Below are 26,129 nucleotides of genomic sequence, written 5' to 3' on the forward strand. Positions count from 1 at the left end.
CAGGGTGTTTCACCTAAGACTTTCTGCAATTTTTAAAACTAAGCTATTTGAATTAGATGCGCGCTTTTCTGGCATAGCATTGTCAGTGGTAGCTAGAACGCTACGGTTTCCGCGGTCAGGCAGCATCGATAATCAAATTGTATCTAGCGTATCGCCGACAAGCTGTTAGTGTTAATGGCTTCATGTCTCAAACTCTCCCTCTTCGATGCGGTTTCCGCAAGGAGTATACTCGGTCCATTTCTGTTTAATATATATATTAATGACATCATCAGTGTATTTTCTCTCGCAAAATTCATTATTACGCAGATGATACTAGCATTTTCCTAGCTGGTGAAACTGCCAGTGATTTGATAGATACAGCAAACTGTATGCTCAAACACCTAGGCACATGGACACAAAAAAAATGCACTTCAAACAAATGTAAACAAAACAAAAGAAGTTATTTTTCGGGCCCGGAATAAACAAGTTACTTTGACAAAACAGCTATGTTTTAGATCTTGTCCGCTGAAAATTGTACCACAGTTCAAAACCCTGGGCGTTGTGTTTAGTCAGTAGAGATCATGTAGCCCACGTTACTTCCATGTTTTCACAAATAACTGGTCTTCTTCATCGCGGCCGTGACAACGTACCGTCTCGTGTTATGTTGTTAGTTTATCACTTATTACAATCCCACTTGACCTATTGTAGCCTTATCTGGGGAACTACAACACAGAAAATCTGAAAAAACTACTTGAATTACAAAAAAAAGCAATGCGGATTGTAAAGAAGTTACGACGGTAACTATTTCTATTTATCGTATAAGAGAAATATTTTTCGGACGCAATTTTATTCCATTAACAAAAATCTACAACTATCGCCTTAGCCGAACACTTAAAGAGGAATTTTTGAATAAGACAACCTTTACACAAAATCTCTCAGGCCTGAAAAGGCGCAAATGAAGCTACGAAACAAGAAATAAGAACATGTGGGAAAGCAAACCATTTCGAACCACATGTGGTCTGTAAACTATAGAAAACCGGCTTCCACGGCTTCTTAATGGTATATTCAGACAGGACATAACACCCTCGTTTGTGACATTTCAGAAACTCTCAGGTTACTTTCTTGCTCAAAAACTATTAGTGGTTATTTTTATGCAGCGAAAGCCCAATCGCTTTGTAGAATGCTGGTGTTATTTCATGTAATTCATATGTTTTCTTTTCAAGTGTCTTTGTCATCTCATTGCATTGTGTAAAATGTGAGGATCCTTCGTTTTTCTTTTGCCATGTGATTATGGTTTCATTCTTTTTATACAAAAGTGCCAATCTGCAGCTCTTGCGTAACATGTTTATATGTTGCTGTGTAGTGCTCTGTGATCACCCCGAGCAGTGTTGCTTTTGCCTCTACATGGCTATATTTTTGCGTCACTTTGAATGCTGTTGCCAAAACGAGGGGCCGTTGCTCTGTCAAGCTGTTGAAAAGCAGCTTTTACTTCGGTCCCCCTGCATCATCATGTGTGACGTAATGATGAAATAACACAAACAAATAAAATAAATAGCTTTCCCACCCTCCCAGGTTGTAAGAGATAAGGGGGGGGGGGGGGTCTAGCCCGCTGCTATGGTCGAGGCTGGTGCAGGTGAACTCCCTCAAGGTTCGGTTGCACTACACATAAATACCACCGAAAGCAGAAGGCTGGGCAGCCAAACCAGAAAATAAAGAAAAAAAAGTCACTGTCGCTCAGTTGATAGCATCGGGCATGAATTTAGAGGTCATGTGTTCGGATGCCACCGGCGGCATGTAATTGTTTATTTCCTTTTGCTTTCTTAGAAGTTATCTTTAAGTGATAAACTAGTTACAATATTAATCTCCAATAAATCCCCGCCACAAGTTAAAAAAAAAAGAAAAACATCCCATATGCCTCTTGGTTTCGGTGACTGTTGGCTTCCCTCATGTACGTTGCAATTCTAGCACCTCCTTGATTCGCTTCTGTGCCGAATAATTTCACGCACCCTCGGGTTTGGCAGCCTCCCTGCCATAGGAAGCATAAGACCGTGCACGCACGGCTTCGTTCAAGCACGTGCCTGACGCCACCTGCCCATACCTTGTGTATATTTTCAATCCAGCAACAGCATCCGGGTGCTTTCCGCCAGGCGTGTAGCGAGCAAAGGTATCCATAATTTTTAAAGACGGCGATAAAGATGACGCTGTCAACTTCAGACCATTATTTGTCCTCCCGGTTTTTTCGAAAGATTTTGAAAGGATTCTCTCACTTTTTTTACCTCAATGTTTGAAAAGCATTCTATACACACGCAATGCCAGCATGACTTCAAGAAAGGCTGTTGAAGAGAATACGCCTTCTTGATACACAAAAAATCATTAGAAATATAGTAGCTGCTTAGATCACATTAGGCATTTATGTTGAGTACAGCAACGCTTTGGCTTCGATCAGACATTCTATCCTCCTTAAAAAGTTAAACTGCGATATTCGTGGTGTGCCCTACTCCTGAAACCTTCTACTACTGAGTGTTAAGGATGTGTTGTAGTTTACAATTGTACTTCTTCACTGCAGTAAATACCCTGTGGCGTGCCTCAAGGCAGCGTCTTATGCCCGTTCTTTTTTGTGTATGTAAAGGATATATGCATCCATTTATGAAAGCGTTGATTTTGTGCGATAAGCTGGGTTTTTTTATAAGGTGTAAAAGCTTGTTCTTTGCACATAAAGTAAATATTAATACAAACAATTTATTTATTTATTTATTTATTTATTTATTTATTTATTTATTTATTTATTGTACCCTCAGGGCCCGAAGGCATTACAGAGGGGAGTGGGAATACATAAAAATTCAGCCTAAACAGCAACAACAAGGAGAGAAAACAAAATAAACCAGAAACACATGACAAAGTGAAAACGCAGGGAGGTAATAAGATGAGAATGCAGTGGGGGGTACATTAAAACAGTGTGTAGACAGCGAAAGGCAATTTTTATACACTAATAAACGACACATACCCAGAAAGAAACAGTAAGGACTTTACGAAATGCAATATTATCAGAAATACCTGCTATGTCGTGGGGAAGGTGATTCCAGCTGGCAGAAGTTCGGGGTATGAATGAGTCATGAAAACATTTGATGTGACAAGATGGGATTCCAACTTTATGACGGTGATCAACGTGTGCTGATATGTAACATAGTCTTGACAGTAAGTTAGGATCGAGAGAGCTGTTGTGGTAAATTTTATGAAAAAGACACAATGAGGCTATTGATCTGCGGTGGGAAAGAAGTGCTAGGGACAAACTTGATTTCATGGCGGTTACAGTGCTTGTTCGGTGATAATTAGAAAGAATGAAACGGCAAGCGCGGTTCTGCACAGCTTCCAAATCTGAAACGAGTGAATCGATGCCAGGGCTCCAGAAAGATGCAGCATATTCTAACTTGAACCATAGCAATGTTTTATAAAGTAATAATTTTATTGAACTAGATGAACGTGAGAAATTTCTGCGAAGGTACCCAAGCATGCGATCAGCGTTATTTATTATGTATTCAACGTGAGTTTTCCAAGACAGGTTACAAGAAACGTAAACAGCCAGATATTTATAACATGGCACGGTTTCGAGAGACACGTTGTTAATGTGATAAGAATAAGGGGCATTAGAGAGACGAGAAATGCGTACATGTTTACACTTATTAATGTTTAGTTGCATGCTCCAAATAAAACACCAGTCAAGAACCTTGTTAATATCAGACTGAAGACAAGAGACATCATTACCATCTTTAATTTCGCGGTAAATAACACAATCATCGGCAAAAAGATTAATTAAGAACAAATTTTAGCCGGTAAGTCATTTATATAGATGAGAAAGAGGAGGGGCCCAAGAACTGACCCCTGAGGCACGCCAGAGCAAACAGGAGAGGAATCTGAATTGACATTTGCTGTTACGAACTGACTTCGGTTTGAAAGAAAGCATTGTAGCCATGCAAGGACGTTGGGGTCTATATTAAGATTTCTTAATTTAAGAAAGAAGCTCGCGCGAAACAGTGTCAAACGCTTTCGAGAAGTCCAAAAATATGCAGTCTGCCTGAGACCCGTGGTCAAGGATGCAATGAAGGTCATGTGTGAAACATATTACCTATGTTTCGCTTGAAAAAGACTTACGAAAACCATGCTGGGCTATGCTGAAAAAGGAGTTAGATTCTAAAAAAGAGATGAGAGGAGAATATATGACGTGTTCCATAATCTTGCACGGTATACTAGTGATATAGGTGGAAAGTTATCAGGAGAATGTTTATTTCCGGACTTATGCAGTGGAATCACCTTCCCAATTTTCCAATCATTGGGCATACAATCTGTTGCAAGAGACTGTTCAAACAATTTAGTAAGGATTATGAAACAATGGTACTTTGTAATAATTAAAAACTTCGAATTAATGTTGTCAACACCGCAGGAAGAGGAAACCTCCAGATTTTCTATAATGCACTGGATGCCTGACGCGTCGAATATAACTGGATCCATAGGAACAGCATCAAAAACAGGACACACGCGATGAAGAAGAGAAACATTGCTAGAAAATGCCGCAGCAAATGTATTGTTTAGAACAGAAGCACATTCGTATGGAGGAAAGGCAACACCATCAGAAGTAGTATTGTGGAAGGGTCTTTCTTGTTAACTACATTCCAAAATTGTTTAGGATTATTGACCAGCATAGCAGGCAGGGTGTGGTTTAAAAATGTGTCCTTTGCTCTTCTTTTTATTGGATAATCTTTTTAAAACATTATTAAACCAAGGTGATTCCCGGTTGCACTTCAAAGATCTTAACGGCACAAAAGTGTTAATGAGATGTTCAAAGATATCCTTGAACAAATCCCAGTTAGCGTAAAGAGAACGCTGTGAAAAGCCTGGTAAGTAATCTTCCAAAAAACGAGCTAGTTCGCAGTTAATAGCGTTAAAGTCAGCCCGTTTGTAATCTCTAATGTGTTCAGTCTGACTAACTCAGATACACACAGGAATTTGTACATCAAAATGCAGCAAAGAATGATCACTGAGACCAGGTAGGTAAAAAATCGAAGGGATAAGATCAGGCACGTTAGTTAGAACAAGATCTAAAATATTCGATGAGGATGAAGTAGTTCGAGTAGGTTTAGACTTAACTGTGAAAGGTTGAAATCAATACAAGTTGACAAAAACGTTTTTAAACTTCGCAGAAAAAGAGCTGAGATAAGGTGATGTATTAGTCCACACGATACTAGGGTAGTTAAAGTCGCCAGCTAAGACAATAGGTGTACTCGGAAATCGTACAGTGATCATGTTAAGGGCATCATGCAATTCATTAACGAATGTTGGGCTCGAGGACGGGGGACGGTAACATATACCCAAAATCATTCTCTTAAAACGTACACTAATTCCACTCAAACCAGTTCCAGCCTAGTTGGAATATTAATAGGTGATGCTACAAAGTTATCCGCGACAGCTATTAAAACACCTCCTCCAGATCTCTCACTTCTGTCAGATCTAAACACGTTATAGGGTTTTTTACAGTCAAATAGTTCAATGTCCGCTATCTTTGAAGAAAGCCATGTTTCGGTTAGTAAGACAACATCAGCATCACACGAATCAATGATAGGATTAAGTTCATCGCGCTTGGGTAGTAAGCTTCGTATGTTGGAAAAAAGAAAAGAAAGCGAGTTGCCAGTATCGGACACCGGCCCACTGCCCCTCGCGCAGCCCTACGGCGCGTTGGTCGAGCCAGAGGTACCGTGATTTGACTGCTGATTGTGTACTGGCGAAGTAGACAATCGATCAGTCTGCTCAGCATGTGACGAAGCAGCGATAGCGTGACTTGAGTTACTATCAAGAAAAGTTGCTGATGCCTGAAGATTAGCCTCCATGAAAACGCAGTCGCGAGCAGGGTTATAACTGTAGCATTAGTTCTTAATGTACAGTTTGTTGTACCTAAGCTTGTAAAACGAGTCCCGACCCTTAGCGAATTGAAGCAGCTGTTTCCTGGCCTGACACCTTTCTAACGAGTAATCTTCACTTTCGGTGATACCTTCATCTTTAAGTTTAGCTGACTGGGATAGAATTTGTTGCTTTGTTTTAAAGGAGCAGAACTTCCCGATCATTAACACTAGGTACGTCACGTACTGATGTAGCTAAAGAGCACAAAGTCGGAAGGCGTTTGATGTGATGCTCACATAGGTCAGATGGCAAAAAAGTTATCTTGTGCGGTTGGGCACTATATCCATGCCGCGACATGTTTGGTGTCCGCGTTAAGCTTCAGATTTATTTATTTATTTATTTATTTATTTATTTATTTATTTATTTACACATACTGCAGTCATAGAGACCAAGCAGGGGGGCAACATTCAAAAAGCAAAAATAATATCAAACACTACGCAAATCCAGCGTTCCGGCAACAAACAAAAAGAAAACCAAACAGAGGGCAATGATTTTATTAAGTTTACACATACAGATACTCTTTTCAAAAGCAGCGGCATCGTGAGCCGAAAAGACATTTGCTGGCAGTGAGTTCCATGTTGTGATTGTTCGCGGAAAACATGAGTTTTTGAACATATTTGTGCGTGTAAAGTACGGGGTAAGGTTATGGTTGTGGCTATTGCGTGTCTGTCGTGTAGAACGGGGAGCAGCATTAATATTAAATTGACTAGAGTAAAATGAGTACAGAAATTTAAGCCTCGCAAGTGCTCTCCTTCTTTCTAGAGTGGATATGTTCTTCGTAGACATCAGAACGGATGGCGAGATAGAGCTATGGAAAGCGTTAAAAATGAAACGGACGGCTTTTCTTTGGATCATTTCAAGTTTCTTTATATCCTTTTTTAAGTTTTTAAGATTTTCTCTCTTTTCCGCTCACGTCAATTATTGTACATTAGTTTCCGATGCAACTACTGAAAAGAATGTTAACATAGTGTTACTTTTAGAAAATAGGCTATTCGTAGCAGTTAAAATTTCAGATTGCGATTGTCAAGGGTTCCTCATGTTTATCACGATTAACAATGCGACGTAATCCTTGTAGAACGAGAGGTTCTGAAAAATGATTAGTGCCTCACAGTCGAACAAAATATAAGTTTCAGTCATTAACGTGCAATGCCCCTGTGATTTAAATAAGCTATGGAAACTAAAACCCGAATATAAAACTCTCAACTGCTGTACTACGCGATACTTTTCTAGCTGATGTTCTAAACTCCTGTAGTTGCGTGCATTCTGCTGCAACTCTTCCCTGTGCTCATTTACTCTGTAACTTGTCTTGCAGTTGGTGCTATGTGCTTCTGCCCGCTGTTCTCTGTTCAGAAAGCTGCTCCGTGGCCACCGTCAAGCTGTTATCACAGCTTTCTGCCAGGGAGACCGTCAACATTGTAGCAGGTGTTGAGAATGAACTGATTTCATTTGGTATTGGCAGATGTTGAGGAGGAGTGTGTTTTAGCACACGTTGCAATGACCTGCTTTGAATTAATGCCGTGGACCCGAAGGACCCACACGCTTTGTAAAGGCCGCAGCTATAGAGGCCACAGCAAGGCTTCGGACGGAGAGAGGCAAGGCGCGGGAACATAAAGCAGTCCCGCCACACTCGCCCTCGGAAGCCCCGATGCAGTGCGCCCTGCTCTCGGAGTCACGCAGCTGTTCCCTTGCCGATCACGTGGCGCCATCTGGCAGCAGAAATCGAATGCGCCGAGTAACTGGGAGGAAACATCAGGGGTGAATCGACGAGGAAGAAATGGGGTTTAAATGTGATGCGCCCCCTTCAGCGTCCGGGTTACTATGTGTGCAATAACGGCTCAATTTTCTGGCGCATTTTCAAGTTCACACTTGTTCACATGAATCACTATGTTGTCGATTTTAAGATTACGCAGTGGCCCTGTCAATTTGTGCAAATTCTGTTGGTAAAAACGAGAATCGCGTTGAGAACCTATCCTCTCGTCACGTAGTGGTGACGGCAGTCAGGTGCAGGTGTGCAGTAATGCAGCGAAAGTGGCTTCTGTACAAAATCCATTATATTTACTGGCTTGCGCCCGCAAAGGACAGATTGAGTCGGCGGCGGCAAAAGCAACAGGCGTGCTCGGCAGTCGTTGAACTACGAATTCCCGCTGCTCTCGGCCGTGCACAATTTAAAGCTGATAGCGAACTTTCGAGGTAAGGCGTGCAAAGTTACTGTGACATTCCGTAGCAGCGTAGAATCGGCTCCGCCTGGATGCGATCAGTCCAGAAAAGTCCGGTGGCGTCTCACATCACAAACGAAGCGATAAAGCGGAGTGAAGCTTTGAAAAATGGGCAAACACTACAAAGTACTATAATTAAACTTTTTGTCATATATTTTGACAGTGGATTTCTCTGGTTTTTTGTGACGAAATTAGCGACCATCTTGCAATTTTATTCGCTAAGATGATTGAGCGGTCTAGTTGGCGTTCCACGCAGCTTGGAGAGGTGCAGCGCAAAGGGAGCAAGGAAAAAACACAAAACAAAAATGAGGACCAACGCTGAACTACCAACTGAATATTTTATTGAAAAACAGGCCGTATTTTATACTCCTAAGTCACATAGGACGTAATCGGCGAACACGAAAGCGCAGTCATTGGTAACACGCCACATCATACAAGGAATGTCAGAGGCAATCTAGAGGCTTAGAAGCCTAAGGGGTGCCAAGGGGGTGCTTCGAAAAGAACGGAGGAAAAGATTACAGAACCTGCAGATCCGTTAGTTAACGTCATAGCAAAAGCAGAGTAAGTACATCGTAACGAAAGCAGTCAGAAAAACTAAAACTACCAAAAAATTATGAAATCAACAACAACAGGTACAAACGTCAGGCATAGGCATCAATTAAAGTCATAAAATACGACCTGTTTTTCAATAACGAGAATTCACTCGGTGGTTCAGCGCTCGTCCTGTTTCCTTTGTGTCTATGTCGTCCGTGTTTCCATTACGCTGCACCGCTCCAATATGCCTGACCGAGTGGCCCACGCGGAGGTACCAATCGAAGAATTGCAGCGCAACACAGCAAAAAAGCGAGAATAGAGACCAGTTGACACACAAGCGTGGACTTCATATTGTAGCGTACTTGTTGACGAGGGGGGCTTTAATGCCAGGCACGAAGACAGACAAGGCCAGGCAAGCTAGGGCAGCAAAGGCGACAGATTCCTCATGGCGCGAGCCCTACTTCGTCGTCGTCAGCTATGCGCCACCTGGCAATACTATAATATGGCAATACTGAGTTTTGTTAGATGAGACAAATGGCGTCCAAAAACCATCCAAGGAAAGGACGCTACATGGTGCATCACCTCGTCACGAAACGCGACTATGCATTTGTGAGGGCGACGGAAGACGTCCTAACGCAATTATCATGCACCCCGGATATCTCGGCAGCCTCCACAATCTCCCGCTCTATCTGGTACGAGTGCCTGCGGACCACGGAACAGCTGGCAAGATCCGGTTCCCACTGCCTTGCGATTCGCTTTTACATTCGCGACGATGCAGCGCCAGATTCCTTGTGCCTGTCTTGTGGGTTCTGTACTCGCGTTGCTTCAGGCGCCCATTCAGGCACCTTCCCGTCTAGACGATGTAAACCTTGCCGCAAGAAAGGGGAACAGAGAGGAAAGAAATGGCAGCGCTTTTTGCAGTCGGCACTGAGAACGAGAGACACCTTCGCTGTCCCGCCGCCACAAAGCACTGTCATTTCGTTTCCGTCAGTATGCACCAACCAGCCCGTACCAGCCAGCCTGTATTATCCCTCTTAACCACAGTTGCGTTTCTTGACGAGGTGATGTGGCGCCCTTCTCTCGGTTGTTTTCTGAAAGCAGTATATAAGTAGCTGTCTCATCTAATAAAAAAAATCTGTGGCTTAGCTTGGTTAAGCCCGGTAATTGCGAAAGCAATATCCATACGTACGCCATGGTACAGCTCGTAGTGTAGCTGGTGGTGGTGCTTGTGGTTAGACTTATAGTGAACTAGAATATATTATAGTGGCACGAACGGCTCCGCGCAGGCGGCCCGTTTGCGCATGGATGCCGCGAGATGGCGCCACTGCAACCTTTCCTACTGCTCCGGCGCGGCGGCGAACGGTTTCTGGGGCTTTCTCGCACGCAATAATTGCAGGCTGCGAAATTACCGAAGCTGTTGTCTAAACACATCCATTTTCCTCGTGCATTTACTCATTATTTGTACACTTGTAATGCATATGCCGGTAAATCAATCAAGCCCGAACATCGCGTTGCGCGTTTTCAACCCAGTATAAGCTATGTCGCCGGTGGGGGGTAGAAAAAAGTTCATTATCCTTTCTACATCAGCGCGAATTAGCCACTGAATTACACTGTGCTGAACATGTACAGTCACGACCACAATGACCTGCAACGCTTTATCGGGCACTTTCTCTTGGTTTGCGTTTAATAGCAAAAGATTACGCTGTGCTGCACAGTACCAGGCACCCATGAAAACTGCTCAGCAGCTATATACGAACTTCGTTACAGCCACGAACTAGCATAGCTTCCTGACATAAGCTCGCAAAACCTGATGCGCGTTGCGAGTCATACTGAGCGCGATAGTATAAGCTGTCCACAGACATAAGCAGGCATTTAATAACACATTTTGCGAAACTTGCGTCCTTTTACCGAAGTCGCGCGCGAAAAACAGGAAACATTCTGACGGGCGTTTCTCAATGCTGTTAATGGCGCGGAAATTTAGCAAGAGTTGATTCCCACCTTCGGCCCACTTACGCCCACCCCGATAAATTCTTGATCATCGAGGTTTCCCATGCAGTTCAGAGTAAGGGCAGCGCTCTACATATGGTAAGCAGCTGCTGTGCTGAAGAAATCAGAGAAAAGCAGGGCTAAAGTGTGATTTATTCAAAATGGGCAGAGTGATGTTTAGCACCTGCTCAATTTAAGGTGCTTTGCACCTTCACGCCTTTTGAGACTAGCCTGGTTTAGGCTTTTTGTAAAAAAATGTAGGCGTGTTGTAACATAAAATGCAATTACTTCAGCTGCAACTTGCTCACAATGATCTTGGCATCCAAGTTCAATCTTCTGTTTTTGCTTAATGTGGCCAATAACATCAAGTACGCTGTCAGAGTGCAGTTCCAAAAGGCTAAAGCATTCAGTAAAGGCTTCCTCCAGATTTACTACAAATGCATAGAGCACACTTGACGGGTACAGGAGGCCGCCGTTATCTCTCATTCGGGTGAATGGCGCCAAGTTCAAACATTCTGCAGCCTCTTTTGTCATCAAGAGACGAGTGAGACATGTCTCACATCCAGACTTCAGGATGCTCTTTCGGGCAACATACCCGGCAATATAGAAAATAAGCCTGCTGTCACTCCTTGCCACAACACAGGATGCATGATCTGGGGCACTGTCCGTAAGCAGGTCTTCTGCTGCACTCAAATCTCCCGAGTCAAGCACTTTGTCAACAAGCTGTTGTTTACCGCTTGAACTAGCTTGAACACCAGCATCTGCAGGCAGAAGAGCGCTGAGGACACCAGCCTCACAATTTCCTCTGGATACTGAGTGTGCTAGGTTGCTGAAACTCAGACAGTTAACGGTGATAATAAACTGCTGGGGCGTTGGATGCGAGTTGCAACCAGACGACTGGCGTACAATTCCAAAAAGACGCTCAACAGGGTCTTGACTAACTCTAGACGTCATGAGGTACCTGAAGCCAAGATCATCACATAGGTACTTCAAAAGTGCTAGTACGCTTGCTACAGTCACTCTTAGTCCAGTAGCTGTCGATTTGCTAAGGAAGCCTTGTTGCCCCTTTGTGTGGTTTTCCCAGCTCCCCAGAAACTCTAAGAATGAATTAAGTTTCTGCACAGCAGCGGAGTTCGGCCGCAGAGCCTCAGCAGGAAAGCGAGACGTCAGGATCTCGATGAGGTCGTGAATGACTCTGCAAAAGGGAAGGAGAGAAGGTTTTACTTTGTTCATTGACAGTATAACTATATGGAAATTGCAATAATAACAGAAAGGGCTACTAAGCAGAAACAAAAATGTGCTACATTAGAACAAATGTGTAACACTTACTTGAAAAAGTTCACTGTAGCTGTGATGTCACCACAGTGTTCCTCGATCGTGGTCTTGTAGAGCTCCAGCCCATCAATGACTTTTTTCCCAAAAAGCTGAAATGCTAATGAGACCCTCATTCTCTCAAAATTGTTGGGGTTTGTATGACTGTTTGTGATGCCATGCATTGCCTGCAGAGTGACGCAGCTCCTGGTGCTGTCCACTCTGAGAGCCTTCCGAACCACCTGCATGGACACCTGAAACCAATGCAATGTGATAGTCACCAAATATATATGAGCATTTTGCAAAAACTAACTATAGTGTGAAGTTCAGCTGCACAAATTATTCAAACTTACTTTTCCTTCCGGCACTTGGAAGTCAGACTTGAGCAGCCCATTCCGCAGACATTTTATCAGATGCGGGAAATCTGAGATGAAGTAGAGCTGACGATCAGGGTCAACAGGATGCACAGCGCTGCACTTGGCCCCAGTTAATGATGCAGCAATGCCCATTTTGGTCCACATTTTTCTGTTCCAGGTTGCTCCATCTGATGTAATAAAATCGACCCGCAGTCCAGCTTTTTCCACTAGGATCACAGCTTCAACCATGATCTTAGCCAGAAGACTGCCTTCTACGTTTCCACGTGTGGCAAATGCACCCAGTATTTGGGTCCACTTCCCAACAAAAGGCACAAAAATGATGACCATTCCATGGTCACAGACAGCGTGTTTGTCTTCTGATGAAGAGAAGGCACCAAGGTCAACAAACCCATCCACATGACCTGCTGTGGTCACGGAAAGGTGTTCTGACAGTTTCATCTCGTCCACTATGAGACCCCCGTGACGCGAGAAATTGTCCATTGTGGAGGTTGTCTTGCTGATCACTTCAAAAATCTTCTCGCTGAATCCAAATCCAGTCCTGTACAGCTGCAGGTATTTACGAAGTGTGGACTTACTTGGCAGTACAAGGATTTTTTCCTTCCTTAAGTGTTCGTACAATCGTGCACTCTTCATCTTCATAATTAGGCACTCAAGCACCCACTCATTAGAAAACTTCATTCCCCTGGTGCTTTTACGTGACGAGGCCTTGAAGATATGCAGTGCTGCCTCACGCTGCTTTGGAGAAAGGGCTGCCATCTTTTCAGTCAGTTCCCCCTCTGCAATAGCTTTGTTTTGGATCATCATTTCATTCAACTGCTCCTTCAGAGAGTTGGTGTTGCTTTTAAGTCGTGCTGTCTTCCGCTTAAGCAACTTGAGTCGATGAGCAAGGGCCCTTCCAGTAGACAGGCGCACAGTGGCATTTATGCATGATTTTCTGGTAAGCAGGGATTTTCGTAGAATCTTGCACTCGTTGCAGATTTGTCCTGAAAGTAAAGAAAATCAAAAGCACGCACATGAGCAAACGTGCCAGCAAAGAAAGCGACACTGTTCACAAATACAACACAAGCCGGTTGTTTTAAAGAAGGTGAACCAATAAAATAGAGGGCTCGCTGAACAGCCAAAAGTCAACTGTTAGAAATCAGTGAACCAGCTTGCTAGAAACAATTCATTTTTTTATGCCCGCCAACACTGCCATCACATCACAGAGGCCGGCACAGTATCTAAAAAAGTTATATTAAAAATTCTAGTTCACCTAGGCTGAAACACTTGGTATTATAATTAAAAGGGAATTACCTTCTGTGGATACTATTCCGAGGCACTGTGCGCTGAAGACACCATGTGCAGTTTTGGCAGTTGCAGCTGCCAACTTTATCGTCAGAGAGTGGGAAATCTGACTGAAATCCTGAATGTTCATGGCTCCTTTGCAAGCAAAACTTGTATGTGCATCCTTCAAAATATTGCTTGCATCACACACAAAATTCACAACTTTTTCAGCACACAGCATGCCTTGAATGTACACCTTTGCAGTGAACTCTCCTCCTGATGCTGTAAAACACACAGCTTTTTCATGCCGTAGTTCTAGTCTTTTCTCCATTTTGACAGATGATGTTGCAAATATTACGGTCTCGACCCCCTCCAACTCAATTCGGCACCAATCCTTGGATGGAGCTTCCATGGTCTGAAGAGATTCTAGAGAGAATGAATTACGATCGGCTACAAGCGAATCTTCATGCTCTGACGCTCCAGCATCATCCTCGTCGCTGCAGGACCGGCTCCTGGCTTGATGGCACGCTCTCTTCCGCGGCACTTGAGTAGTTGCTAAAACTTTCCTCTTCCTTTCCGGTCTTTGTCGAGGTGTTGAGGTGGAAAGATACGTAGGGCAGCCTGGAAGTAATGTTGGTACCGCGCCCGGAGCAAGCGACGGCTTCCCTCGCGGAATCCGCACTTCGTTGCCATTTATCACGTGCACATAGTCACGCAGAATTAAGTGCGGTTCAAAGTGATGTTCGCATACCGCCGAAGAAACGGTGAAAGTTTTATCCTTCCTGTGAAGGTTGCGCTCCCACTTCTTGCGAAGATCGTCGTCTTTCGGAGCCGCGAATAGCGACGCTTTCGGTCCACTTGGGTAACCCGTGCGGCAGCCCGGAGCGAAGCAGTGGGAATCTGTCCGCCTCTTCGCCATGCCGTGGGCTGCACGCGGTGAAAGCGCACATACACAAGGCACACGGTAGACACGAGAAGTCCCTTCGCATGAAACACAAAGCAAACGGATGCACAAACACTCACAACAGTTTTGTCAAACGTCGGAGAGACAACCTGACGAAAGTCTATCCGTGCCCCACGAGGCCCCGCCGTCCGCGCCGCAGTATGAAAGAGAGCAGCAGCGCCTCTAGCGGCTTTCCAGAGCGTAAGGGGACGCCGGAAAGCCAGGCGCTCCCTTCCGGTCGTGCCACTATAATCTATTCTAGTTCACTGTAGTTAGACTTGTGGTGATGCATCGGTTATACAATCCAATCCAATTCAATGCAATCCAATCCACTCCAATCCAATGCAATCCAAACCAATCGAATCCAATCCCATCCATTCCATTCCAATCCAATTCATTCCACTCCAATCCAATCCATTCCAATCCAATCCACTCCTATCCAATGTAATCTATTCTAATCTAATGTAATCTAATCAAATCTAATCCAATCCAATCCAGTCCAGTCCAATACAATCTAATCGAATCTAATCCCAACACCTGGCCGCCTCGTAAGTGCCGGAGAGCGAGGCAAGCTCAGCTTTATACCGCTGCTGTAGCGTCACGTGGTCAGCTGCAGCGCCTCTGATGTGGAGCCTCCACCGCCGCGGCCGACCGCGCGAGCCGGCAGCCCATCTCTCCTCTGCTGTGACGTCATGTTGTCACGTGGTCAGCCGCCGCGCCTCTGATGTGGAGCTTCCACCGCCGCGGCCGACCGCGCGAGCCGGCAGCCCATCTCTCCTCTGCTGTCGCCAATCCGTAGACTATACTAGCATTAGATCTGAAGGGGGCTTTCGACAACGTGAAGCATTCCAAGATTCTGGACAATCTACAGGGTACTCACTGCGGAAAGCGTACCTTTGATTACATCAAGGCTTTCTTGCAAGATAGGCAAGCGCACATCAGGATTGGCGACACGAGGTCCGAGGCGATACCCATTAATATGGGTACCAGGTCACCAGGGAGTTGAAGGAAACGAGCGCGCACAGGCTTCGGCCCGAGCTTTTCTTCCCCGGCATCCTTCTACGTCCTCCCTTCCTGATTCTGGCTCCCCCTCTCCGCTAACGACATATTCAGAAATATTGCAACATTTGCGCCTTGAAAGGCAGACACTCCCGAGGCCCGCTAAGGGTCTCAGTAAATCAGAGGAATGTCACCTTCGCAGGCTACAAACTATGTCTTTCAATAACCCAGCTACGCTTCACGCCATTGAGCCCGAGTCCTTTTCGGCACAGTGCAAATTTTGTGGCCAGAAGGCAAACTTGTACCACATGGTATGGGCTTGTCAGAAAAATGACAGCATTGAGATCATAAATCAGCCAACGCGGGAGGGCTGGGAGGTGGCCCTGTCCAGCTCGGACCTCGAGGAACAACGAGCCCTCGTCGCCAGAGCACGGGCAGCGGCTTTCACCAACGGCGTCCCGGACTAGGGACCCGATCAGCCTTCCCTTCAATTATAAGGCTTTAATAAACGTTTTCATCATCATCATCTCATCTGCTGTGACGTCATGTTGTCACGTGGTGTCACGTGGTCACGCTCAAGGTCAATGGTAGCTCCACCGCCGCGCTCGACGGGCTGTAGTGTAGCTCTAGTAATATGCTTCGCATAAAACTCAGTTGGAAGTCAGCGCCTATGTGGCAACTTGTCTCTCCTCTCGTCTCTAGCGCGCAGCTCTTTGGCGCCCGTTTCTGCGTTTCGCGGCGTCGCCGTTGTTCCTCGTAACGATCAGTGCACACCTTAGTCGCGCCTTAAGCTGCCAATCCAATGGAGCGGGAGCTTGGAAAGAAAAGGAAAGGCGCATAACTTCCCTCCTGGAACAGTGGACACCTCAGTCGTGCTTCAAGCTACGTGGCGGTAGTAGCCGCGTTTACATGAAAGCGATAGAACACGACAGTAGCGTATCGCATTGCGTAGCGCATCACGGTAATGCTATGCGTCAGGGTTTACATGTAGCGGATCATCTATGTGGCGGGATGGTAGCGGCGCATGGTGTCGTGTATCGAAAGCAAAGCAGCGCTTCCGGCGCAGCCGGTTTCCGGTATTTTTTCCTGCGGTTTTTGCCCGGTTCGTCGTCTGCGGGGTGTATTCCCGATTGTATGAAGCATGTTTTTAAATGCAAGATTGCGTTTGCACGTCCTACTGCTTTTGTCAGCGTGGACGAACTTTCACATCCTTCTGGTCACGGTCGCTCGCATACAACACCAGCAGCGTCGCCGTCGGATATGGAGAGCTTATCGAGAAGTGTGTCTGCGCGCGACCGGAGCAGCGGCGATTTCGGACGTCAATCTGTGGGCTCTTATGCAAGGTGAGAGCAAACTACTAGGGCTTTGGCTCATTTTCAAAGAAAAAGATCGCATCACATACTTAACAATCATAAAATTTGCTGGTGCAGTATTGCAGCAATTCTGGCACCGGCCGCTCAGAGCATTACCTTTCATAGTTTTCGTTCTAGGCTTTCGTAAACTACGGAATACAATAATTAACGTACAAGCTTCCTGAATTCTTGAATGAACACGACAAAGTTATGAATGCCATCAGAGGAAGTGTGTCACTGAAAGCATTTAAAAAGAACATAAACGCATACCTTGTGCGCACAGAAGTTTGAGGGGTTCTGTTTTCTTTTCTTCGGTGTGTCAAGTAACAAACCTGACACAGGCTTAATATTAAATGGACTCATATGATTAACGCCTATTTCTCTGTATTTATATATAACTGACATTTTTTATACCCGTGTATTTCTCGTGGTTTAATGTTCTCCATTACCTCTTTTGTTTTTGTTTTTTTGTTTCACAGCTGTGTATTTCTCGTTTTATTGTTAGTCGTTTTCACTGTGTTTCAATGTATTTTTTTGTAAGCTATCGCTTTGTGTATTTCTGCACTCTTGCTGAGTGATGTGTGTGGGGGGTAAGGGGGCTGAGTCGGGCATTTTTTTTTGCCTTTATTTCTGTCTCCTAGGCAAACTTCTGCCTGAATAAAATGCTTTGCTTTGCATTATCTTGCAGGGGCTCTACCGCAAATGGAACACAACAAAAGAACTGTGTGGATGAAGACACGTTCTGGGGACTGGTGGGACCGTATTGCGAAAACGGAGTTCACCGATGGTGACTGGAAGGAAAACTTCAGGATGAGCCGTGCTTCATTTGACGAACTAGTCGCTCTTATGGCGCCATATATGTCACCCCAGCCGTACTGTGTGCGACCGCCACTTCCAGTGGAAAAAAGAGTGGCCATAGCTTTATACAAAATGGCAAGCTGTGCTGAGTACAGAGTCGTGGCAAATCAGTTCGGCATCCATAAGAGCAGCGTTAAAAATTGTGTGTATATGTTTTGCCAAACCCTAGTGGAACGTTACCTCAAGAAATTCATAACTCTGCCTTCTGCAGAAGAAGCGGCAGCAATTGCAAAGAATTTTGAAACAAGATGCCACCTGCCACAAATTTTCGGGGCAATTGATGGCTCACACATTCCTGTTAGAGCACCCAAGAAGGGATATCGTGACTTTGTGAATAGGAAGATGTGGCCCTCATATAACATGCAAGCAGTAGTGGACGAACGAGGCCGGTAAGCCACATTTTAGCAGCTTTGAGGTCTTCTAAACTCATTCTAGGTAAAGCTGTTCGTTAGTTGTGCACGTGCATGTATATGTCTTGCTTTGTAGCAGTGCAGATGGAAGTGGATGTAAGTGAATGCGAAAGCTATTGCTAACACAGTGCCTTACGAATTTAGGATGACTACAAGCATCATAACAATCTCAGTAAATGAACTTCTGTTTTTCAGATTTCGCAGTGTGACATGCAATGTGCCTGGTAGTGCGGCTGACGCCACCGTACTCAGGCTGTCCTCTTTGTACCAGAGAAGCGACGAACTCCTCCCACAGGGAGAAAAAGCTTTCCAGGGCAGAGCGATTCCTTTCATGCTGCTGGGGGATCCGGCATATCCTGCTTTGCCTTGGATACTGAAAGGATACACTGCATCGCAGGGAAATCTCACCAGGGAGCAGGAATCATTTAATGTGTACCACAGTAGCGGCCGAAATGTTGTGGAACATGCTTTTGGAAGATTAAAGGGGCGATGGCGTGTAACATTGAAGCAAGCCGACATCAACTATAAATTTATGCCGAAAGTAATACTTGCATCTTGCATACTGCACAACTTTTGTGAAGAGAGGGGTGAAACCGTTACTGATATCTGGATGGCAGATGTTAGCGACTGTGAGCAAAATCTATTTCGACAGCCTTCAACAAGACCTGTCAACACAGGGTCTGTTTGTGGAGTGCGGGACTTTTTGTGCGATTACTTAGCCCAGTGTTTTCCACTACGTTCTTCAACATGGTGAATATTTATCGTATGCTCATCAGTGTAATATTAACGCAAATTCACTGCACAAGAATTTTATTCGGTGCAACTGACAACTATAGGCATCTTTGTGGAAGCGGTTATGGCACAAATAAAACGTTTTAGTGCATTCAGGTGTCTTCTGGATGGTCCTGTCGTGCTTGTGTGTCGCTGAAAACTTCCGCAGGATGACTTTGAGTGCTTGACAGGTGCCCAGTGTCCTGATCCATGAGCGGGCCCCGAAGCTGAGTGCCGTACTGCATTGTGTTTACAGGCTGGTGTGGCCCTACGAACACTGGCGCATTGCGGGCAAACTGATGCGCGCTATTCCCGAATTGGCTTGCTGGCTTGCTGCTCCGTTGCGCAGGCTGTGGTACTGCATCACTAAATGCCCACACAGGACGGGTGTACACTTGCTGAAGATCAAATGCCTGTGCTAGCTGCGGGGGCTGGCTAATTAGCTGCGATAACATCGTTTGCATTCCCTGCTGGAACGAGGCAGATATCCCAGTCAGTATTTCTTTAAACGAGGCATTTTCCTCTCTTATAAGCTCCTTGTGATGCTGAAAGGTGAGCTGAGCATGTTCCTTTAGCATTTCAGAAGTTCGTTTGTGTTGCTGTTCCATGAGCTCTGCAAGCTCTGAATGCTTGCCTCGTCTGGGGCGCTTAGGTGGCGGCGCAGAACTGCTGGCATTGCTTGCTGCGCAGAATAAAAAAAAGTAATTGTGAATAACGACTGAACTCCTGAAAGCAATAACAAAACATTTGGCTTCTATGCTAGTTCCAAGGAAGAAAGGTTTTGCGCTCCTCTAGTAATGTGCAAAATAAAGAAAATGACACAAGCAAATAAAAACTAAACTGCTATCCTCAGCCAATGTACCTATTCTGGTTTCTGGTGTTTAAAATGTAAGATCGAAATAAGCTGATTTGCCAAGTAACCTAAGAGCTCGGCATAATATTGCAATGTATTGTTAAAACGGTGCATCTCTACATGAGAAACTGAATCTCTTATTACAGCTCAAGGATACCCATCCAAAATGACCACATTAAATATATTTATCCTAAGATAAAGAGATTACATGTAAGAAAATATGAAAACATAGCCGCTTACAAATTGAACTGCCTTGGGTCGAGTCTGTGCTGCATCCAGGTGACTGTGTACAGTCGTCAGCTGATGGGGCTGGGCCGTCAGAATTAAGCTGCTGCCAGTCGTCGTCATCACTCCTTTCTGTATACAAGCATAAAATAGCATTAGAAAGCCAGAGGCAGACACTGCTGGCATACAGTGAAACCCAGTGTAGGAAATCTTAGGAGAAGGCAGGGTAAAAACAAAGCTGTAATGATCAGGATTTTTCGCTCACAACGCCGCCGCCGACGACGACACCGACGGCGCCGGATTTTCCACATCGTGGGAGCCTTAACGCTGTCGCGTTAAAAGTATTGGTTGTAGATGCCTCAAAGTACGCTACAGTTATTAAAACCAGTCAGACTGGTAACTCTGTCGAAACGTTTTGTTTTCCGCACACCTGAAACGCGCGGCAACCTGACAACGCTTCATCTCGGCTCAGTTGACAATCCACCCGGCTGAGCCAAGGCAGGACGGCGGCGACGTGTGCTTATGCTCGGAGGTAGAACACAACGCGCCAGCACTGCACCTATTATATTTCCAAACAGGGGTAGCTGTCGGTGCGAACTGAAACTGACTTCGAGGTCTTGCAAAGGGCCTATCAAAAGCGTGACGTCGATCTGGTGTATTGATCGACGGTGCGAGGCACATTTTAGGCGCTGCGCCGACCGACGACCGACGCAACATTTCGTTCCATTGTACCGAAAGGTCGAAAATAGTCACGCTAACTATGCATGCTTTACCTCCGCGGCTGTAGTCAGCTTCGACTGCTGCGTCGCTATCCAAGCCGTATTCTTGAGCTTCAACCATAGGACGATGGGCCAAGATGGAAGTCATTTCTTTGAACCACCGCCACTTCGACGGCGCTGCTCCACTCAGCTTCTGCAGCTCTCTTTCCTAGCATACACAAAATAACGAATTCGAAGCATGAGTGCTAAGTGGTTGGCGAGCTCGGACGACTCGGTAAACAGGATATAAACCACTTGACGTACCTTGTTGTATTTCCCTTTTAAATTTTTCCAGTGGGTCCGCAATTGCTGCCATGTCCATGCGTAGCCAAGGCGATTCATTTCTTCTTGAACACGTATGAAATGAACTTGGTTTCGCTGACGACGCGAGTCGAGCAGTTCTCCAATTCTCATTTCGCTGATTATAGCAAGAAATGCTGTCGTTTCTTCCTGCGAAAAAAATGCTCGCGGAGCGGGCATCGCGTCGGCGGCGGGAACAGGCGTTATGGGGCTCGCCATTTTGCTGTCCCGCAGCTCGGCGAGCGCTCCAGGCCCGCAGCAAATTCCCTTCCCATAATACATAAGGCGATACGATCGTGTTTACATGCTATGCGAAAGTCGACTTACCCGCCGCAAGCCACCCTCGTCTGGCGCATGATGTGATGCGCTTTCCTATCGCATTATCGCAGTGTACATGAATGCGATGCGCTTGAAAGTTGATGCGATGCGATGTGATGCGGCAGTTGTCGCTTTCATGTAAACACGGCTAGTGACAGATGTGCGCTGCATGCGTTAGCATTGACGACGTTGAGCCATTTGAAGGAAAGGAAGTGCGCATAACTGGCTCCCTGGGTCAGTGGACGCCTGAATCGCGCTTATAGGTACAGTCTTTGTCAAAAGTAACCAGGCTGCAGGTTTTTCCTTCTCACTCGTATATTAAAGGTATTATGCCAGCCCTCAAGCTGTAAATCTCCGTATGGTAAGAAGAACCCCTGTTCCCACCTTCAAAGACTTTTTGACATTTATGGAAACCGTGAGGGCTCTGTTATACGAATGAGAAGCAAACCATGCAGCCTGGTTACTTTTGACAAAGACTGTACGTTGGGTGATAAGAGAGAGATGTGGGCTGCATGCGTTAGCGCTGCCAACGGTGAGCGAATTCTCGCAATCAACCATTAACTGCCACCTGCCAGGGTGGCAGGGTGGGTGGGGGCTTTAACGTACTTATAAAGATAAAATTCAGGGGGGCACTTTGCTGACCTAAAGTGCAGAGAGGCGAAAGCCTTAAGCGCGGTGTTGCTGCTTGTGCCAGTGATGCGTTGTTAAGATGCTTCGCCCTAAGAGTGAAACGCGACAGCGTCTTGCAACGCTGCCAGAACGCCAGCGCCCGTTGAGCCCTACGCCTTGCTCGTCGGTAAACTGGTTTTTGAGGAAAGGAAATGTATCTGTTTGACATACCTCGGTGGACACCTGAACCTCGCCGTAACGGGAAGGGAGGAAGGTGGGAGTGAACGAGGACACCGTATTCACTAGACGCGCCTTTGTTCATTCCAAACCATCGAGCTGGCATGGCGGAGTGGTTGCATGCTCGTCTCGCGCTCCGGAGACCGGGGTTCGATTCCCGAACTCAACGAATTTCCTACTCGGGTTTATTTATTTATCTGGCATGACTGGAAAGGTTAATACGTCTAATTGGGTAATTAAGCAATTAACTAAACTCGTTCTCACTTACTTGGAACATCACTATTGGTTGCTTGGTTACTAGCCAAAGTACAATTGGCCCCGTTTGAAATTCGCGCACTGTGACGTCACAACCATTTCCACCAATTGAAAAGCGTGACATTTCTGTCGACAAGTTCTGCTTACAACGATGAGGCATTAAAGGCTTCCGCCTTAAAACAGGAATTTCTTACCACTTATGCGGGAGAACATCCGTTCCTCTCGCTCGTAACGCCACACACGGCTGTGACAACCTCGCGAAATACTTGCGCAGACCTCGTCTTTGGCTGGGACGGGCGTCCACTCCCTCCCGAGTGGAAAACGTCACTTGTGACGTTTATCCCTAAAACAGGTAAGGCCGTGAGCACGGACAACCTGAGGCCCATATCACTGACCTCATGTGCGGGCAAGCTTATGGAGACGATGGTTCGGGATCGCCTCTCTCCATTCCTGGAGAGTAAGGGCTTCTTTGCAGTCACCATGTTCGGGTTTCGCCCCCACATGTCTGCACAGGATGTCCTTCTCCAGCTGCACAGGGATGTAATACGACCCACAACTATGCAACACAATGACAAAGCCATCCTCGCCCTTGATCTGAAAGGGGCTTTCGACAATGTTAAACGCGGAAACATCCTGGCCAACTTGAGTTCTACCGATTGTGGGGCTAGGGCCTACGCTTATGTAAGAGATTTCTTGACTAATCGCCAGGCCTTTCTTCGGATTGAGGGCGAGGAATACGGCCCTTACATGATGGGAACACGGGGTACCCCTCAGGGAGCGGTGTTATCAGCGCTCCTGTTCAACATAGCTATGATGCGCCTCCCAAGCCAACTGGCCCGGGTGGAAGGCATTCAACACGCGTTATATGCAGATGACATTACAATTTGGACCACTGAAGGGAGCCTTGGGGACATGGAGGCCCGCCTTCAGCAGGCCGCTTCCATAGTCGATGCGTATGCTATTGACTGTGGGCTCCAATATGCTCCAGCGAAATCAGAGCTTCTGCATGTCAGAGCGAACCCAAAGGATAGGACAGCAATTCACATCTCTCTGTCAGGAGGTCCTATTAGAGAGGTAGAGGAGCTCCGTATTCTGGGCCTTTTCATTCACCACAGACTCAGACCGGACTCCACCATTGTGAAACTCAAGAGAGTAGGCGAACAGGTAGGACGCATGATCCGCCGCGTTTCCAACAAGCGGGGCGGTCTGCGGGGCAGGGACGCGCTTCGGCACGGCTATGCCTTCGTGACTAGCCGGATCCTCTACGCCATGCCATATCTCCGCACTACTAAGCAAGACGAGGCGCGAATAGACGCCATCATCCGCAAGGCAACTAAGCGAGCCCTGGATCTCCCGGTGGCTACCTCTAATGCCAAACTCAAGGCATTGGGGGTGCTAAACTCCTACCAGGAGCTGCGGGAGGCCCACCTCGTGAACCAATACACGCGGCTCATGCAGACGGCCCCTGGGCGCCGCCTGCTAAACCGCTTACGCATCCAACACGACTGCACTCCAGAGGAGGCGGAGCGTATCCCAGTACTGTGGCGCCATATGCTCTGGGTCTCCCCGCTCTCCCGTAACATGGACACCGACATGCACGAAAACAGGCGACAAGCGCGGGCTCGGGCTCTTGAGAGACAACAAGGCTGCCGACCCGGTGTATATTATGTAGACGTAGCAGGGCCATCGCCCACGGGATTTTACACGGCCGCTGTCGTTCACCAGGAAATGCACGTTGATGGACTCTCTTTTCGAGCCCCGAATTCAATGCGAGCCGAGGAAGTAGCGATAGCGCTTGCTGCCGCCCACGCCAATTCGAGAATCATCATTACGGACTCCCGAAAAGCATGTGATCATTACTTGGCAGGGCAGATCTCCCCCTTAGCTGCTTGTATTCTAAGACGGACTGCCACTGATCCAACACCCAAAAGAATCATTTGGGCTCCTGGCCACCAGGGCTTACGAGGTAATGAGGCCGCTGACGCGGCTGCCCGAGCGCTTATTCACCGGGCTCCTCATCCCAGCTCTTCTGGCTCGGAGACTAACCAGCCGCTGCTGCGATTCAGGGAAATTATAACGCATTATAGCGACATCTACCGTCTTTTCCCGGACCCTGCAAAGGGGCTGAGTAAGACGGAGGAGCGAACTTTAAGGCGCCTGCAGACTGGTACGCTACTCTGTCCTGCAATTTTAACGCATTACGATCCAAACACGGATGGGCAATGCCCGCACTGTGGGGAAACCTGTGATATCTTTCACATGGTGTGGGCATGTACTCAAAATCCCCACCTCCCCCCTTCCCCTACCCCTTCCAGAGAGGCATGGGAGACTGCCCTCCTCAACTGCTCCTCGCTTGAGTCCCAAAGGGCTCTGGTGAAACGGGCGAGAGACGGGGCATTGTCATGCGGTGTCCCGGACTAGGGACGCCGACCATGTAGCGGGGCCACTCTGTGGCTCCCAAACTCTATTTCAACAATTAAAAGTTTTCACCACCACCACCACCTCGTCTTTGAGAACCAGGCATTGGTGCAGCAAGTCAAGTGTATATCCATTCCTCCGGCCACAAAGCTTCCTTCATGACAATCAAGAAATGTTAGTGGAGTGTGTGGGTTTCTACGTGGACACAGGCCACCAACCACCGCGGGTTCGAGCTTCGCGCGAGCCAACGGCCCCGATCAGCCGTCACCACACACACACTGGGACACCGATACAGTGCACTCAACCTCCGCTGGGAGGAGAGCGATTCGCCGCAAAGAAATAGGCCTCCAAGTTCACAAAGGAGACGTTTATTCACGTCGTCCTCCAGCTGATACACACTCAATAGCCACCCTGTCCCGGGGGCGCGCGAGGAGCAAGGCTCCGCTGCGCGCACGAAGCGACTCGAGCAATGCGCGCCGCTAGCACGCCGCTGCAGGAGAATGTCCCCGCGGCAGTGCTGTGATCTCTCTCTCGTGTCGACCGTTGGGCCGGTTGCGAGAGAGAGTGGGCAAACAACGCAAGGTACGCCTGTCGGAGGTCGCTGGACCCCGCTGGACAGGCCCGAGCCGCTGCAGGTCAGAGGACACGTGCGGGCGAGCTCGAGTATGCACTGGTCCGAACGGCAAAGGCCGGCACGGACAAAACAGTAGCGTACGCACCTTACGCTGTCTCGGAGGGATCCCTCTCTCTGGGCCCCGCTCGGACGGTCGCGCGGTGCGTGGCCACCCAAGCGGCTCCCGAATTCCCGCCAAAAGGCACCAATGGCAAAGGCCGTTGGAGAACCGGGGCGGAGCTGTGGCCAAATGACAGTGATTAATCACCTAGCCGCCTCTCCACCGCCTGAGGCGGGAGCAAGGGAAAGAGGAGAAACAACGCGGGAAGTCGGCACAGCCGCGCAACGGCAACGGCGGAAAGCCAGGATTCCCACATCCCCCTCTCCTTAAATGCCCTCCTACCCATCGGCAAAGCACGCGGCCAAAATAGAGAAATCAATACACACAAAAAAATAAGCTACACTTCAGTTCCAAAATAAAGAAATGAATACACAAAAAAACTAGCTACACTTCAGTTCCAAAATAAAGAAATGAATACACAAAAAAACAAGCTACACTTCAGTTCCAGCCAGAACAACGTAAAAAAACAACAAC

The 26,129-nt window shown here is 46.8% G+C and overlaps 2 protein-coding genes across 6 annotated transcripts in view; both read right to left on the reverse strand.

The window, feature by feature from the left end:
* LOC149325751 (uncharacterized) overlaps positions 1 to 26,129 on the reverse strand; it is a 113,506-nt gene that overhangs the window by 47,594 nt on the left and 39,783 nt on the right. Inside the window, exon 1 of one of the 5 annotated variants that reach the window (XM_089562672.1) lies at positions 25,641 to 25,811. The exons of the other annotated variants lie outside the window; for them this stretch is intronic. The gene's annotated coding sequence lies outside the window, so the exon portion shown is untranslated. Of the gene's footprint in view, positions 1 to 25,640; positions 25,812 to 26,129 lie in introns of those variants that run through there. 5 annotated transcript variants of the gene reach the window in all.
* On the reverse strand, positions 18,971 to 21,700 carry LOC149325752 (uncharacterized). Its single transcript, XM_089562673.1, has 4 exons — positions 21,049 to 21,700; positions 20,800 to 20,953; positions 20,042 to 20,158; positions 18,971 to 19,630 (listed from the first exon to the last, which is right to left on the reverse strand). The coding sequence occupies exons 1-4, from the start codon at positions 21,364 to 21,366 to the stop codon at positions 19,062 to 19,064; spliced, it is 1,158 nt and encodes a 385-aa protein (XP_089418799.1). The 5' UTR covers positions 21,367 to 21,700; the 3' UTR covers positions 18,971 to 19,061.

This window comes from Amblyomma mixtum, chromosome 10 (genome assembly GCF_055824585.1).
Source record: "Amblyomma mixtum isolate Tamu chromosome 10, ASM5582458v1, whole genome shotgun sequence".
NCBI classification, from domain to species: domain Eukaryota; kingdom Metazoa; phylum Arthropoda; class Arachnida; order Ixodida; family Ixodidae; genus Amblyomma; species Amblyomma mixtum.